The 15,017-nt window shown below is 49.3% G+C and overlaps 4 protein-coding genes across 4 annotated transcripts; 2 read left to right on the top strand and 2 right to left on the bottom strand.

The window, feature by feature from the left end:
- Positions 1-1,139: 1,139 nt before the first annotated feature.
- PHACADRAFT_165800 (uncharacterized protein) lies at positions 1,140-2,286 on the top strand (the record flags this gene model as incomplete). The annotated part of the gene is made up of 3 exons (XM_007400294.1): positions 1,140-1,763; positions 1,813-1,968; positions 2,074-2,286. The coding sequence occupies 3 exons, from the start codon at positions 1,140-1,142 to the stop codon at positions 2,284-2,286; spliced, it is 993 nt and encodes a 330-aa protein (XP_007400356.1).
- Positions 2,287-2,407: 121 nt separating this feature from the next.
- On the top strand, positions 2,408-3,296 carry PHACADRAFT_32209 (uncharacterized protein; the record flags this gene model as incomplete). The annotated part of the gene is made up of 3 exons (XM_007399930.1): positions 2,408-2,557; positions 2,607-2,990; positions 3,042-3,296. 3 exons carry the CDS (start codon positions 2,408-2,410, stop codon positions 3,294-3,296), a joined length of 789 nt encoding a protein of 262 aa, XP_007399992.1.
- A 1,427-nt stretch (positions 3,297-4,723) lies between these two features.
- Positions 4,724-6,001, bottom strand: PHACADRAFT_103755 (uncharacterized protein; the record flags this gene model as incomplete). Its single annotated transcript, XM_007400293.1, is given in 4 exon segments — positions 4,724-4,939; positions 5,041-5,216; positions 5,232-5,310; positions 5,342-6,001. Coding segments are annotated over 4 exon segments (1,131 nt in total), but the record flags the coding sequence as incomplete, so codon positions are not given.
- Positions 6,002-11,780: 5,779 nt separating this feature from the next.
- Positions 11,781-14,027, bottom strand: PHACADRAFT_165799 (uncharacterized protein; the record flags this gene model as incomplete). Its single annotated transcript, XM_007400292.1, has 13 exons — positions 11,781-11,970; positions 12,155-12,282; positions 12,325-12,425; positions 12,523-12,527; positions 12,595-12,746; positions 12,781-12,791; positions 12,842-13,071; positions 13,127-13,199; positions 13,254-13,375; positions 13,529-13,674; positions 13,718-13,762; positions 13,817-13,906; positions 13,971-14,027. The coding sequence occupies 13 exons, from the start codon at positions 14,025-14,027 to the stop codon at positions 11,781-11,783; spliced, it is 1,350 nt and encodes a 449-aa protein (XP_007400354.1).
- Positions 14,028-15,017: the final 990 nt, after the last annotated feature.

Genomic DNA, 15,017 nt, shown 5'->3' with positions numbered 1-15,017 from the left:
GACCTGTTCCGAGAGCATGGGTTGCGCCACTTGGGTCAACTGTGATGAAGGTTATTCAGCCAAGCAACCCGTTCGTGTGATATCATATGAACACCCAAAGCGTATAGCATACCAGTGTCAGCGCGCTCGGCTGGACGTCTAATTTGCACTGCAACCCCCTGCCGTGGAGCACGATGCAATCACCTGCTTGAGACAGCATTGCCCACCACATAAGAGGCTGACTTGGCAAGATGCTTACGTCGCAAAGCCATTTCAGCTAGGTAACCTCAAAAACACTTCTGATGACAGTTTACCTATCACGCCTGCATTTCAAAGCTAGGTCGTCGCCGATAGATACTGTGAGCCACCAGCAGATATCCATGCCATCTGTGCGCATGTAACAATCCCAGGGCGACTGTTCGGCATTACACCGAGCTTCCGGGACGTGCGCCTTCATCGTTGCGGACATTATACTGCGCATTGTGAATTCTGGACCAACTCTTCGCATTTGCAATGGTGCAAGGCATGTGCTATAAAGTTGCGGGGACTTCCCAACAACTGAAAACGCGTTCTGACTAAGGTTTCACGAGCTCCTGATGATGTCGGCGGCTGCAGCAAACAGTCAGCGATGTTCAAGGGTTCGACTCGTGAGAAACACTAACCTTTCTCCGCAATGAAGTACGCAGTGGCTAGGTAGAGAAGTACTCAGCAACAACAGCAGCATGGGGTGTATTCATAGAAACCCGCACTGTGTGTGGCCGCAGATTTGCAAAGGAACAACTGAGAGGTCGACGACGCGCAGGTTATTCGTCCCGTAGACCTTCAGCTGAGGATCGACAACGCCGCCCTTCTCTCTTGGTAGCATTGAGAGTGAGGATATGGTATCTTAGACTCGTGACCAGTCTACTCGGTAGTTGGTGGTGTGCGTACCGAGAGTGGGAGGGTGGTCGGTACGCTGGAATGGCTACCGAGTAGACTGGCAAGACTCGATCAAGGGCACAGGGACGAGATTTCAAGCTCCGCAGGTGCCCGGAAAGGCAGGTCGAGCGCCCTACACCGACCGTGACCGCGACGTGCTCATTTATCCTCGACGCGTGTCCGAACGCGTTCTCTCATGTATCCTACACCTTTCTAATACCAATATACTACTCTCTTACACTATGACGAAACGGACGCGTCACAACAATGATGAAAACGATCCTTTTGCTGCGGTATACACTCCAGACCAGCCACCCTCGAAACGACATCGGCGCAGTGGCCTGCCCAACACCAACGACCCTTCCTTTCAAGAGGAATGGGCACGCGCAGTGGAGGCTAGACAACAAGCAGAAAAGGATGAGAGAGCTCGGAAAGAAGCAGAGGCCCTTGAGGAAGCGGCCGCCAAGCTATGCACCAGACTCCGAACGTTGCGCTCAGATGGCTACTCCCTGACAGCCTTCCTCTCCGACCTCTTCAACTCAAAGGGCCCTCACATATCCTCTGAGGTGACCAAGCTTATTCAGGACCACAGTGCCAGCTTGTTTGATGCGATGCGCCTGTGCTGTCCTGAAGTTGCTCAGAGCTGGCTCAACGAGACCATAGAGGCCGCTATTGTCACGGAAGCGAAGCATCTTGCAGCCGAGTTGCGTCCTGATAGAGACCAAGAGCTATTAGATGTCCTGCATGACTGGAAGCTCGATGATGTTCTGGCAGCTGCAGAGAGGATTGCACCCACGCTACTGCAAGTACTGCGCCTCGCAGGCACTCATAAGCAACAGGGAGAGACTCGTTGTAACCATGACTTGGTAAATCTCTCTTCTGTCACTTCTGAGGTGTAATCTCATGCCAACATAGATCATTGCGACAATCCTCTGCCTCATCGCTGAGTCATACAGTGAACACTCGAATGAGGTGCAAACAGTGATGGGCATCTACCTGTTTGCATGTGGGGCCTCTCGCTCACAATTTGCTGTTCTTCACCATGCCAGTATAACATCATCATACACCAAGGTTCTGGATGACATCCGAACGCTACATCACGAGTGATTAGGCAAGGTCATCGAGCTCGCTCGATCATGAACATTCATGCTCATTTGGGACAACTTAAACTTTCAGTTCTGTGTTGGCGAACAGTGCCACAATCATAAGGACCACTTTGACAGTGGTACCACTGCCACGCTGGTGCCGCTTCATGGCATAGATCACGGAGAGCTTCCACTCTCAGTGCTGAAGCCTCGTACCACTTGCATCCATGCCCTCAACTTTGAGCCAGTCGACCTCCTCCCGTCAGCTGAGCAGATACAGCAGCTTGAGGATGCAATGCTGTGACACATCAAGGACATCTTCCTGAACGCTTTCCCTGCCCTGCAAAGCTCTCAATGGCATCCCCGGTGTACCAACGGTCAAAGCGATTCCACTTCACAAGACTGAACAATATCCATTACCCGCAATGCAAGTGGACGAGTCAAGCATTGACAGTACTCTGGAGGTCATCGAGACACTTGCTCAGCGTGTTCTCAAGTTCACAGAAGCTGATCTGCAGAATCACAGTGTTATTATTTGTGCAGGAGACCAGCTCACAAACTCTCTTGTAAACAAGGTGTGAATAGTCTGCTTAATTCACGAAAATTAATACTCATATCTTATAGGCATCTGCATGCCGCCGTGATGACAAAGACCTGCTTGATAATCCATCCTGGTATCTGAAGCCTCAGTTAGGCCTCTTTCATGTCAAGATGGCCACTCAGCGCATGGTCGCAAATGAACATTGGGCCATGGCAAACTCTAGTGCACCCTGGTCACTGTGGCGCATGAACTCACTACTCAGAAGGAAGCCTATCTCTGCAGGATGGAAGGCAAAAAAGCTGATGCCTTTCCACCCTGCACATGAGCTCACATTGACTCTGGTTCTACCTGCAAATGTGCTTGATGCACTTTGTATATTTGCTTGCAAATACAGCCAGCACTCTACACTTGAAGCCTGGGCTGGTGCACTTCAAAGCCATGCTGCACTTCACCATGTGGCTGTTCTGGTACACGATCATTTATGCTCATCAACACGTGTTCGAGAACTGCGCTAAAAGCCTGATGATGTCCAAGATCACACACTTGAGAACATTGTTCTCTTCAACAAGGACACCCTCATCTTACGTGAATATTACCATGCCGTCAAACATGGTGATATTGGGAGCATTGTCAACATCCTTGCCTTTTGGGTACACGAGTTTCGTGGTACTGGCTCCATTTCCAAATACTCCGAGGCTCTCCTAGAGGTTCTCATGGATCTAAAGACAATGGACCCTTGCCTTTGCCAGGCATACAAGATGAGCTGGCTGTGAATCTTTCTGGGTGAGAAGATGGATTCAAGGAGGTTGACTTGATGTAAGAGCATCAGAACTTTTGAGTCAAGATATGGCACTGCTCACTCAAGTTTAGACTTTTCTGACAGCCTAGTAGGCTATCTATAATCTGCAAGGAACCAATCATACCTGGAAATTCTTGTCCATGGTCTCAGTCATGATTTTTATCCTGTGGGATGTCATCTGAAATGTCCAGCTCTCATTTCAGACACCCTACAACAGCACCTCGCACATGAGTCCATCTGCGGCAGAGGATATCAACATTCTTCAAAAGTATCTAGAAGCTAATGAGATCCAGTCCTATCGACCGGCACGGGACAGTGGTGAGAAGGCCATCTCAGCTCATGATCTCTTTGTCGAGAGCACCAAGTGAATGCATACTGCCCCTGCTTTTCAAACCTTTCGTCCGGTTGTGTTCAACACTTCATTTCGAGCAGAGAAAAGTGGTAATATAGAGGAGCCAGAAAATGAGCTAGAGCAAAGCAAGGTGGATATAAATGCTGATATGACTCATGATACAGATGGTGGAGTGATGTTAGATGATTTGCTCATTGACGAAGAAGAGTTTGGGTCAGACATGAACTATGATGGCCTTGCAGAGACATTAAGCACTATGCGAGGGCTTGTAGACAGTGTAATAAATATGTAGTAGGTTACATAGTATGCTGTTGCCAGTGCGAAAAGGCTGTATCATCCTTTACCCCATTGTCCTCATTCTTGATGACCTCTGTCTCTCTCTCTTCCACGACCACACCTCCTGCTTCTTCAAGAACTAGATGTCTTGGCATCATCAGACAGCTTATCAGCTGATTGCTTAGCTGCACCAGACTGCACAATGGAATGAGCAAGACTGGACCCAGTCTGTGCAGCTGCCTTCAATGTGAAAACTGTGCAGTTGGTATTGGAGTGTTGAGAGAAGATGCTGCCACCACTCTGCATTGTTCTTCAGCTGCAGCCTCTTCATCATATGCAGTATATACTCTTTCTAGAAGGGTGACGAGAGCTTGGCCAAGTTCGGAGAGTGAGCTATCTGCTTCAAATGCCAGCCACCATTGAGTATGATCTGCTAGCTTGGCTCTGTCAGTGATGCACTCACCACAAGTGGCCAGTTGGTCAATAATTTTGTTACCCATAAGCATCTCCTCTGTTATGAGAGCAGAAGATGCAGAGTATAGCTTTGGGAGGAGGATCTCTGTGCGCCATTTCTCTAGTGCGTCTCAGATCTGCTGCTCAAGCATTGGCAGAAACTTGCATTTGCGTCTCCACTTGAGCCCTAGTTCTTTCTTGACACAGACAGCAGTAATGGAGAACTGCTCCTCATGACGGTTGTCACAGCAGCAAACTGGCTCTGCTGGCCCCATGTACATACTTGTGGTATGGTTTAGCAGAACTAGATGAAGAATATACTAAGTAGCTGTCAGTTTAGAACCACTTTGAAACTCACTTTTATGCTTATTGTTGAAGAACTGATCCCAGACAGTGCAATGGCACTTGGAAGTGGTGGTGAACTCCATGCGTGAGCAAGCTTCAAGAGTGTTACACTCAGAGCCGCGCTGCTTCTTCTTCTTCTTCTTCTTCTTCTTCTTCTTCTTCTTTGTCACGGCCACTCTGCTTCCACTCTGCTCTCACTCTCTACCAGGCCATCTTCCTTGTTGTCCTCTGCATGCATTTCAACTTGTATGCCACCCTCTTTGACAAACATGGTTTGGTGTCCATCAGTCACCTGGACACCATCCTGAAGTGTGGCTGTGTTTGCATCGTCCACTTCCTGGTCACGGTTTTTAGCCTCTGCACTCTGAGCTGTCTTGACTACTAGCTTCTCCACTTCAGCTGACTCAATGCCATCTTTCAGCAGCTTGGCCAGGACAGTGAGAATAGCTTCACCAAACATGCTCATAACTCAAGCAGCTCAACTGGCTTGCTGAACAAGCACACAGAAGGACGGAGAGAGCCCCCAGAGCACGATGCACTCAATGTTACACATATCACAGCCCTAGTAAGGTTGTAAGTACTTCCATACGAACTCTACTGTGATCTGGACTGATCATGCCAACTGCATCAGTGCAGATTATAATCTGCACCTCACCTGTGTGCAATTTTGTCTCGAGCTCACGTTTTCTCTTCTCACCAACCTTTGCATGGTAGAATGCAATGCAATTGAAGTGAGCATTTTGTGAGACACCAGGCAGAAGCCATTGCTGCATGACATTGACAATGTCTTTCACTTCTCGGCGCAAGTTGCAATAGATGAGCTGGACTGGTATGTTTGTCACACATTGTGCATTATCAGAGATCATGAAACAAAAATCTCCCTTTGTTCTGACCACATACTTTATGCCCTGCACAGAGAGAGCAACATTTGGCCTTGTATTTGAGACAGCAACCATGGCGGTATCCTTGCTCAGCTGGAGCTTGATCTGTATGTCATCCATAACATGCTCGGGAAGTGTGGCTGATGCTATGGCCATAGGCACATTAACAGGAAGCCAATCCTGGAATGAGCCCAATGCAGCATAATCTGGCCAAAAACTTTCTCCCCATTGGCTAATGCAATGCACCTCATTGATAAATGCCACACAAAGGTGCTTGAAGAAGCACAGCTTGGTGAGCACCTGAGTGCAGAATTCAGAGGAGTCCAAAATCTTTGGAGAGACAAAAACTTGGTGGTACGCTCCGTCTGCAATTTTCCGCAGGAAATAATATCAGGTGCAATGTCCTAGCAGGCCTAAAAGCAAAGCTGACATACTGCATATAGAGCTTTGAGTCCTCTTTCTCTGAGCATTTCCTTACATACAGCAACTGCTGGCACAGGTGAGAACCTGACCTGCATTGGCCCTAAAGTCAGCAATGGATTTCCAAGCTTAGGTAAGGGTTTTGGCACACCTGGTCTATCATTAGAGCTGACAGAGATGATATCACTAGTGCAATATTGTCTTCATGGAGAGCAACTGCCAGCAGAAAGCACAAAGACTTCCCGCATCCTGTTCCTGCATCAAGTACAACATCTTCACTGCAGAGTATAGACTCGAGGCTGTCGAGCTGCCAGGAGAAGGACTTGCACCTGGCAAGAGCCTTGACTTTTTTAGACGCAGCTTCATGAAGATTGTTGTCAAGCCCATCTCTAGTATAGTGTTGGATCTTAGAGACTCTGCGTGACATTGTAATGAGTAAAAAACAAGTCTATTTTCCCCTATTTTGCTGTAGGTACAGTGGAATATTCTAACGTGTGCAGGCACTCTACCTTCCTTTCTGGGCACCTGCTGAGTTTGAAATCTCATTCCTCACTCCCCCCTCGAGTCCTTCCAGCCGCTCTATATAATATATGACAGGGCAGCTGGTATCGAGCCTAACTCACTTCAAACTTCTGTCAAGCCCGAGCATCATTAACTCAGCAAAATATCTATGCCAGAGCTATTTTCATGAGAAGAGTTCTGTCAAAATGCACAACTGTTTGATTGCTACACTTGTGCTTTGGAGACTTGCAGCCATTGCCCGTTTGTATCATCTGTGCGAGTAGAACAATTCCAACTTGTCTGTTCGAAGTTGTTCCAAGCCTTCGGAACTGTGCGTGCACAACATTGTGCTTTGTGGACCAAGTGTTCACATTTGAAATAGTACAAGACATGGGCTATGGTAGGAACCTTGCAGGGGCAAGCATTGTGATCAAAGTCTCAAGTGCTCTTGATGATGCTGGCAGCTGTAGTAATGATGGGGTTAGAAGCTAACAAGAACCCAGCCCACGTAGAACACTGGCCTCTCTCTGCAATGAAGTGCGCCATAGCTGGGTGGGAACATACACTTCAACTATATTGGTGACAGGATGCACACGTGACTGCAGATGTATAGTGGGACGATCAAGATATCAACCATGCACAGGTTCTTCATTCCATAGACATTCAGCTAAGGGTCAACAATGCCGCCCTTCTCTCTCGGGAGCATTGAGAGCAAGAATGCAGTGTCTATGGGAACCATTGTTGGATGAGCTATCGGTGATGCAGAAAAGAAACCCACGGCAGGTAGAATTGAATGTCACCTTGGCCCACTCTAGCATAGTGTTAGCCATCTATATGATCCAGCTGTAGAAAACTCATTGAAGAGCTGCATATCCGTCTGCACAGCAGGGCCAGGGTTGACCTCCTTAACTAGTTCTTTGTCAGTTCTGATACTGAAGTAGCTGTCGCAGTTGGCATACTAGTCATATCCTTCATGGGACCAATGTTCACCAGATTGCACATGAACTTCGCGGCTTCGAGGAGCATCTCCAAACCTATTGTTCTCAGTCATCCTGGACATTGAGCATGAACCCAAAGCTTCAACTAACCAACGTTGCATTCGAAGTACTTGGGTCAAACTCAGAATTCTTGTCGGAATTGCTCAATTTGGCGTGCTCTGTCAGTGCAGCAGGTGCATCAGTCATGCCGAGTGGTGGGAGCGAGCACAAGCTCACAATGGTTCCACAAGAGAAAGGAATATTCATTACTACTATGAACGTGACGTAATGCTTTCCAGAGCTGGGTGGATCTGGTCGAGATGATCCATGGGTTAATCTGCAAATAACACAAGCTTACTGGGGCCCGACACAAATCTGGGGATCAAAACCAGCTCGCAGGTAGGATTGCTTGTCTGGGAGTTGAGGCGCGCCAGTAATAGTTGCATCTGGTTGATATAGCTCAAGGGGACCGAGTCAGGATCCAACTTGTTGATCTCTTCCTTGGCTTGTTTGTAGATTTCCTCCGTCCTGCCTGAGATTTGGTCCAGAGAAAAGAATGCCACAAGTATAATACTCATAGTGAATAACCACTGGGCTTGTTTGCTAGCAAGGTGGCTTATCAACAATGCTAGGCACGACAGGGTCAAAGCACTACTTACTGAAGTTCAAGGTTTTTGGCAAAAGTCTCGGGGTCTCGCAGGAGATCCATCATCTCCCAAGTGCAGTTGTCTTTCAGTTCTAAAACGGCGCCTTGTTAGTTCAAGTAGGCATTTCAAAACTGAGGTACACACCCCATGACATCTCAAGTACAATATGCTCTTGTACATTTTTGCTGACGCCAGGAAGCTCCAGCCTGAGAGAGACCCCAATCTTTAACAAGACATCCTTTCGACCAATTCCAGATAGCTTCAGGATCTGTAGAGGCTTGAGTGCACTACGGAGCATCACACACAGTCAGTGTCCAGCCCGTATGCACATTAGCTGCTCTTACCTGGCACTCAGAATACTGTAGTTTTATGACCGTAGCAGATGTCACATGTCACAGGGCTCTCATCCTGTCCGTTATTTCACCTCTGTCACACATCACAGAGGGGTCCATCTGGTTATGACATCCGAGATTTGTCACAAAGAAAAAGACACATTTTTTCAGGCCTGCAGCGCTTTGCAGTATCGTAGAATGTATTATCATACCAACAATGCTACCCAGATAAAATACTGTAGCCATGCTCAGTCATTTGTTAGCCGGCAGATGTCACAGGTCACCAAGGACCCATCCACTCATCTGGTTTGGTGCACTTGTGTCACAGTCACAAGGCTATCCGGTATGGTCATAAAAGTACAGTAACTTCCCTGGAAACTCATACGCTGTGAATGTTGCCACCATGTCCAAGTGCGATGCCAACCGCGGTAAGACTACCAACAGTGCCAGGCTCGGTGAGGATGTGGTGCACATGAGTGTTTGTGAGGACGAATAGGTTTTTCCCATCTTTGTTTGGGAGATAGAATGCCGTCACTGAGTAAGACCTTGTTTGCATCACTGTGTCAAAGGTACAGTGAGCCCAAAACCAACCATTTGACTGCAATAACAATTATAATTGGATAGCACCAAGCATGCTAGGATGAAGCACTTACATCACCATCATACTGACAGGTAGAATTGGTCAATCTGCATACAGAGATATGGAGATACGCCTACTTACAGGTTGTGGCACTGAATGCAATCTAGCTTTTTCTAGGACCTCCACATACTTAATCTCGTCGTCCTAAATCATTCCAGAAAAACTGATCTCAAGTGGCCCTTCTTGAAGTTAATCGAGGAGCTGGCAACCATTGTAAATAATTCACAGTACCATTCCTTCCAAATTTCCAAGTGACAGGGTTCATCTTTAGCCTTTTTTGAACGCCTTCAGACAGAGGTTGAAATCTAGTTCAGTAGAGGACCGTTTAGTATGAAGGTTGCTATTGGACAAAAAAAATGAGTTTGGAATTGGTGCAGACTGTACTCACAGTTTGGCAGACAAGGGTGTGCAAACGTGAACAAACGTGCACGAAAGCTCACGAAAGTGGGCGAACGTACATGATCGTGCACAAAAGTAGATGAACGTACACGATCGTGCATGCCGCTGAGCTTTGGTTTTGGTTACGCCCTGATTTGAGATTGGCGATGGCGCTAATGTGTGCGCGTTCATGCGCGTTCGTGCACTCAACTTATTATTCAGTTCTGTGTAAGCTGACAATTGGTTTTCATTTTCGTGATTATGCATCTCATTTGAATCTTCGAGTGCATGAAAGTGCGCGAAGGTGCACGAAGGTGCACGAAAGTGTGCGAAGGTGCGCGAAAGTAAACGTCTAGCAAAAATGAATTTGTGATAACATGAATATGTAGTTCGTCAAATGCACACTTTCGTGTGCGAAAGTGCACGAAGGTGCACAAACGTGAGCTTCCGTGCACATTAGCACACATTAGTGACCAAACACGCATCATCGTGCACGAATACGTACGAAAGTGCACAAATACGCACGCATAACCTTAGACGCACATCGAAAACAAAAATTTGCGGCCGGTGTGAAAGTGAGAATTTATTTTTGTCCAATAACACCCTTGATAGTTTAGTTATATCGGCTGTCCCAGCTCAGCAGGGCCGAGTTTCACTTTTCTACTCTCTCGAGCATCTGCTGGTGAAGGTCCCAGTTCCACCCTGGATTACCTAGCTTTTCCCACTCTGCATCGGATTCATCAGTCTTCCCATTACGAAGAAAGTGGAAGTACACACCGTCAATATCACATGCAGTTGGTTTGGAATAGGCCAAGAAGCTGATGGCAGTGGAACCACCAAGGCCTTTGCCTCGCTGCCAGGTCACAGAACGGCCGTCAAGGTGTTTCTGCCGGACCTGTGGAGACGATGCATTCAGGGCCTCGAGACAGCGGCCCGGCGAGGCGTGCTTACCGTCTTATGGTCCAAATCATACTGGGGTTTGCCGTAATGCGCCCCATATGAGGCGGAGCGCACTATGAAAGGCGGTCAACGTGAGCAGGGCTGGATAGGAAAGCGCGCGTACGTAGTTCCGGATCGTTAAGGTTGGCCACGCCGGATTCGAGGACGAGAATAGTCTTGGAGGGATCTTCACTCAGTCGCGCTGCCAAGGTCAGCCCACATCCCTGATAGCATCTGCGTCTAAGCAAGCCGTATAGGCATCGTGTACGATGAACTCACTCCGCCGCCTGCGGGAAACGAATATCGGACCACCGTTCGCGAGATCCGGGAGATGACATACCGATTATCATATAGTCAAAGCTCTTGCCAGAGACCTCTTCGATACCGGAGACATTGGACACGTCTGAGTCAAGAACAGCCGAAGTAAGATCGTCTCCTTGCGTACGCACTCGTACTTATACGTTGAGGAGGCAGCCGTCACTACGCGTCAATTATCGACAGTCAAAATCGCCTTATCGCCGTCCAGCGAAAGAAAGGCATTGGTGGCCGGGATCCCTCGGGTAGAGCCATCCTGCTACATTTTGTAGACTTGTTTCGACGACATACATTGCGCCTGTTGAGTCAGCGACTACAAGTGTTATGCTTTCAAGCGACCCAGTGGCACAGTGAGGAATCAGAAGGTCACCCAGCCGAGTCGGGCCCCGGAGTACCAGCATCAGCGCGCCCTGTCGGAAATCCCACAGCACAGTAAGCCGTATTGCAATCACGGAACGCCGTCGGTTATGGTACGAAACAGGATTTGAGAAGCCGACCTCATGCATCAAAATTCGCATGCCGTAAAAGCTGAGCCTATTGCGGACGCAAGCATCATCACCCTCAGGATGCTCTCAAACTAGCGCTATTGAGACTCACCTCAGACCCCTGCCTAACCTGCCATCGCTAGCTTTCTAAGCCCAGGGCTTACCGAATCGGCTAGACATTTGTACTAAAAACTCATCCCGGCAAGATGGACTTCTGAGGCCTAACATAGTTTAGCTGCCGCACCCTAAAAGCTCACATACAGCTCTCGAGCTACCCGCCACTAACAGGCATTTGCGCCATATTTGAGTGAGGCAATTCGAACTTGATTGCTCGACGGTCCGCCGAACTCCCAGATTCGCATCTTCATAGTACTCGCATAGTTCTCGCGTTACATTATCTGGATTGAAACCTTGACCAAGGCAGCTGACTGTCCGTAAAAGTCTTTGAGTAATGATACATGTGCGTTTAATGAAACGGATAGGGCAGCATGACGTGTGAGAGACGGGACAGACGCTCCTAGAGGACGGAGGAGACTTTGACTAGCATCTGCGGACCCTCGTGCTCCTTGCCAACGGTGAGAGCAGACATGAGGCCAGAGGGCAAGCGTATAACCTTCGCCGTGTCTTCCGTGGGCTCGAATCGGAAGTGCTCCACCAGCTCGACGATGATAGCGAGTGCCTCCGCAATGCTGAAGAAAAGAATGAGGCTTGCCGGCTGTCAATATACGATCAATGACTTACGAAAAGCGCCATCTGCGGTAGCTAAATTAATTACACGTTCGCACGGTGAAGAGATATGACGTACCCAAGGCATCCTCGGGCACCGGCGGCGAAGGTCATGCTGTGCTTGCAGGTTGAGATGAGAACGGGCGACTCGCAGGGTACACGTACAGGTTAGCATAGAGGCCGATTCCAGACTGCTTCTCGAGGTCTCCGTCAACGAAGCGCATCGGGTTCCACACGTCGGCGTCTTTGCCCCACACCTCAGGAAGGCTGCCGGTCATGCTCAGCACACGCTTCTATCGGCCCGTGCGACATGCTCACCGCTGATATGCACATACTGAGAAGAGGATCTGCTGTCCGGCCGCCACGGGTATCTCTGTGACGTACTTGCCAGACGTCGTCCGGACCGGCTGCTCAAGGGGGATCACGTCATCGGCCGCTGCAGTGCGAAACAGATGGTACGTAGGCGGGTGGTATCGCAACGTTTCCTGTTGTTGTCCTCAGTACGGCGTGGCTATGAGCATTTGCGATAGAACCTGACCTTCAAGCAGCTGGAGACAAGAGGCATGCCCTCGAGATCCTCGACGCTGAAATCCTGTGCGCCATGCTCGTGCAGCCGGCTGCGTGCTGCGACAATTTCCTCACGCATCTTGTTCTGATAATCCTGATTGCGCGCAAGCTCGTACACCATCCAGGTCAGCGTGCTCGCCGTCGTGGCGTGTCCAGCGAGTATAAGCGTCGCCATCTGGGCGACTAGCTCCTCGTCGCTAAGGAGACTTCGGGTCCTCGGACACGTTTGCTCGGACTGTGGTGGAGTTCAGCAAGACGGTGCCGTAGATCTCACGCCGCACGTACCAAGTACGCTGAAGATATCCTGGTTCGACTTGGACTCCGCCAAGAGAGCCTCACGCTTCTCGTCAATTAGCTGCTGGGACACTCTGTCGATGACTTTCCTACATCTGCGGAAGCGCTTGTCCTCTTTCGTTGGAATATAGCGCATGAGCTGGAGGCCAGGTTGAGGGACCATGTACCACGTCCTCTTGAACAGCAAATCTAACTTCGATGGATGGAGGCGACTATCATTGCTACAAATCGTTTAGCCCAAATTGCATACGCTCCATACAAAGCACTGTTACTTACAACATGGTGGCGACCGCACTGCTCACTTCATTTTCCTTATTATCGATGGCGCCGAAACTGTAATCGAAAGCGGCTGTGCAAGGCCAGTATCAGTACGTGCAGGATAGTTGCCATAGCCCATACCAACTTTCGCCAAGAATATCAAGTGTCACTCGGGAGAACCATTTGTTGACTGGGTACACCATACCGTCGCTATAGGGGCTGGACTGAAGTTCGTCTTTCCATTTTTGCGACAGCTGTATGTGGTTACTATCAGCTGTCCCGAAAAAAGCCATAGGTAAAGGAACGGACTTTCGCAGCTCCCGCACAGAATAAGGGTAGGAACGAGCGGATCTAGGCACTACTGAAGGCAGGGCCAATAATTTTGCGCTGTCTCTCGTGAGTAAGACCTAGAGACGATACAGTGAGGCTGTAGGAGTGTATGTGTAGGTAATACGCGTACCGGAAGCCCATACAAGTCCTTTACCCATCATCTTAAGAAAGGCCTCATCCGTTTCCACTCGTTTGATGTAGAAGCTATCTGCCTTATGGACGCAGTGATGAAGCGCCTGGATGTAAAGTTGGGTTATCGAGTGAGCAAGACTGTGACACCCTGCGATGACTTGCCTTAGGATCCGCTATGGCGAGGACCTCCATCTAGGAAAATATAACTTGTGAAAGAGTGGCCGTGCGCGGCCGATGACGGCTCACCCCCATTGGACTTTCCATCCTCCAGACTCTGCCATACTGCTTAACGAACTTGAAGTCTATGTCGCCCACATTTCTTTGATAGGCAAAATCCTTCATATTTCCTGCGAGAAGAGCGTGGGTGCACGCATCTCAAGCAGCGACCGGAGGAACATACCATACAGCCAAGATGCCTTGGGGCCAGGAATATAGCTGATGGAAAGACGCGAGACATGTTTGCGCCACAACAAGAATGCAGCCGCGAACGCTCCCAGGAGGAGGAGGGTTGACTGGTCCACTTGGAGCATGGTTGCGGCAGAGCAATGATGTGAGTGCATGCGAGTTGCAGCGTATTTATCCCTCACCGGGCGCTATTGAGGTTCAGAGGCGGAGACCTGAGACATTCGACCGGGAGTCGCAACAGGCCGCCCGGTGGCTGGGGGTCGGCGTACTGTTGGGCTGTAACTTTCTGAGTCGGCATTGTCCTCTACTCCTGTGGTTATGCCCGGCAAGTACGTGACTCCGCCATGGAAGGCAGCGGCGTACCTCAATGTCAGTAAACGTCTGGCTGTACAACGTTGTCCTCTCAACCGCCGTGCTGAAAAGTCTGGAGTCTGATAGAAGTCCGTCAGTTGTATCCTGTAATCGATACAGTCGAGTTTATGCCTCCCCTCTGCCAACAACAGCCTTCTTGCCACTTGGGCGCGTTGCGAACGCGCATATAACCGGGAAATCTGTAGGGGGCTACGCATGATAAGACGAACAGTGCTGAGCCCATTAATGCACGCGCAATGTGCATGATCCTCCACTACCAGATACCCGGCTTCGGACGCCGTCCGTCGGTGCTTGCCCACGGCCCTACATTTGACGCGTTGCAGCGACGAGCTGCACCTGCCACTTCATCTGAGCAGGAAGGTTTAATAAAAGGACTATATCTATATATCAGGTCATTGCAAGTCGACAAGTACGAGTATGAGTATTCAGTGCTCGGTGCCGCAGCGCTCGTAGAGGAGAATGCACGAGAGAAATTTGGAACTTTTTTGTTACAAAAAATATGCGAAAACAGCCTGAAAAAATAAGTAAGAAAATGCCATATTTTTCCTCCCGGTATCCGGCGGCCCGGCGACTCGGCAACCCGGCAGCTGAGCCGATTGTCCGCCAGGCCATTGTCAAAGCGCCCGTGGCTGCGGCACCCGGCGGACAATCGGCTCAGCTGCCGGGTTGC

This window comes from Phanerochaete carnosa (genome assembly GCF_000300595.1).
Source record: "Phanerochaete carnosa HHB-10118-sp unplaced genomic scaffold PHACAscaffold_10, whole genome shotgun sequence".
In the NCBI taxonomy this organism is placed as follows: domain Eukaryota; kingdom Fungi; phylum Basidiomycota; class Agaricomycetes; order Polyporales; family Phanerochaetaceae; genus Phanerochaete; species Phanerochaete carnosa.
Note: the sequence above shows the minus strand (reverse complement) of the source record. Positions and strands in the feature narration are given on the sequence as shown.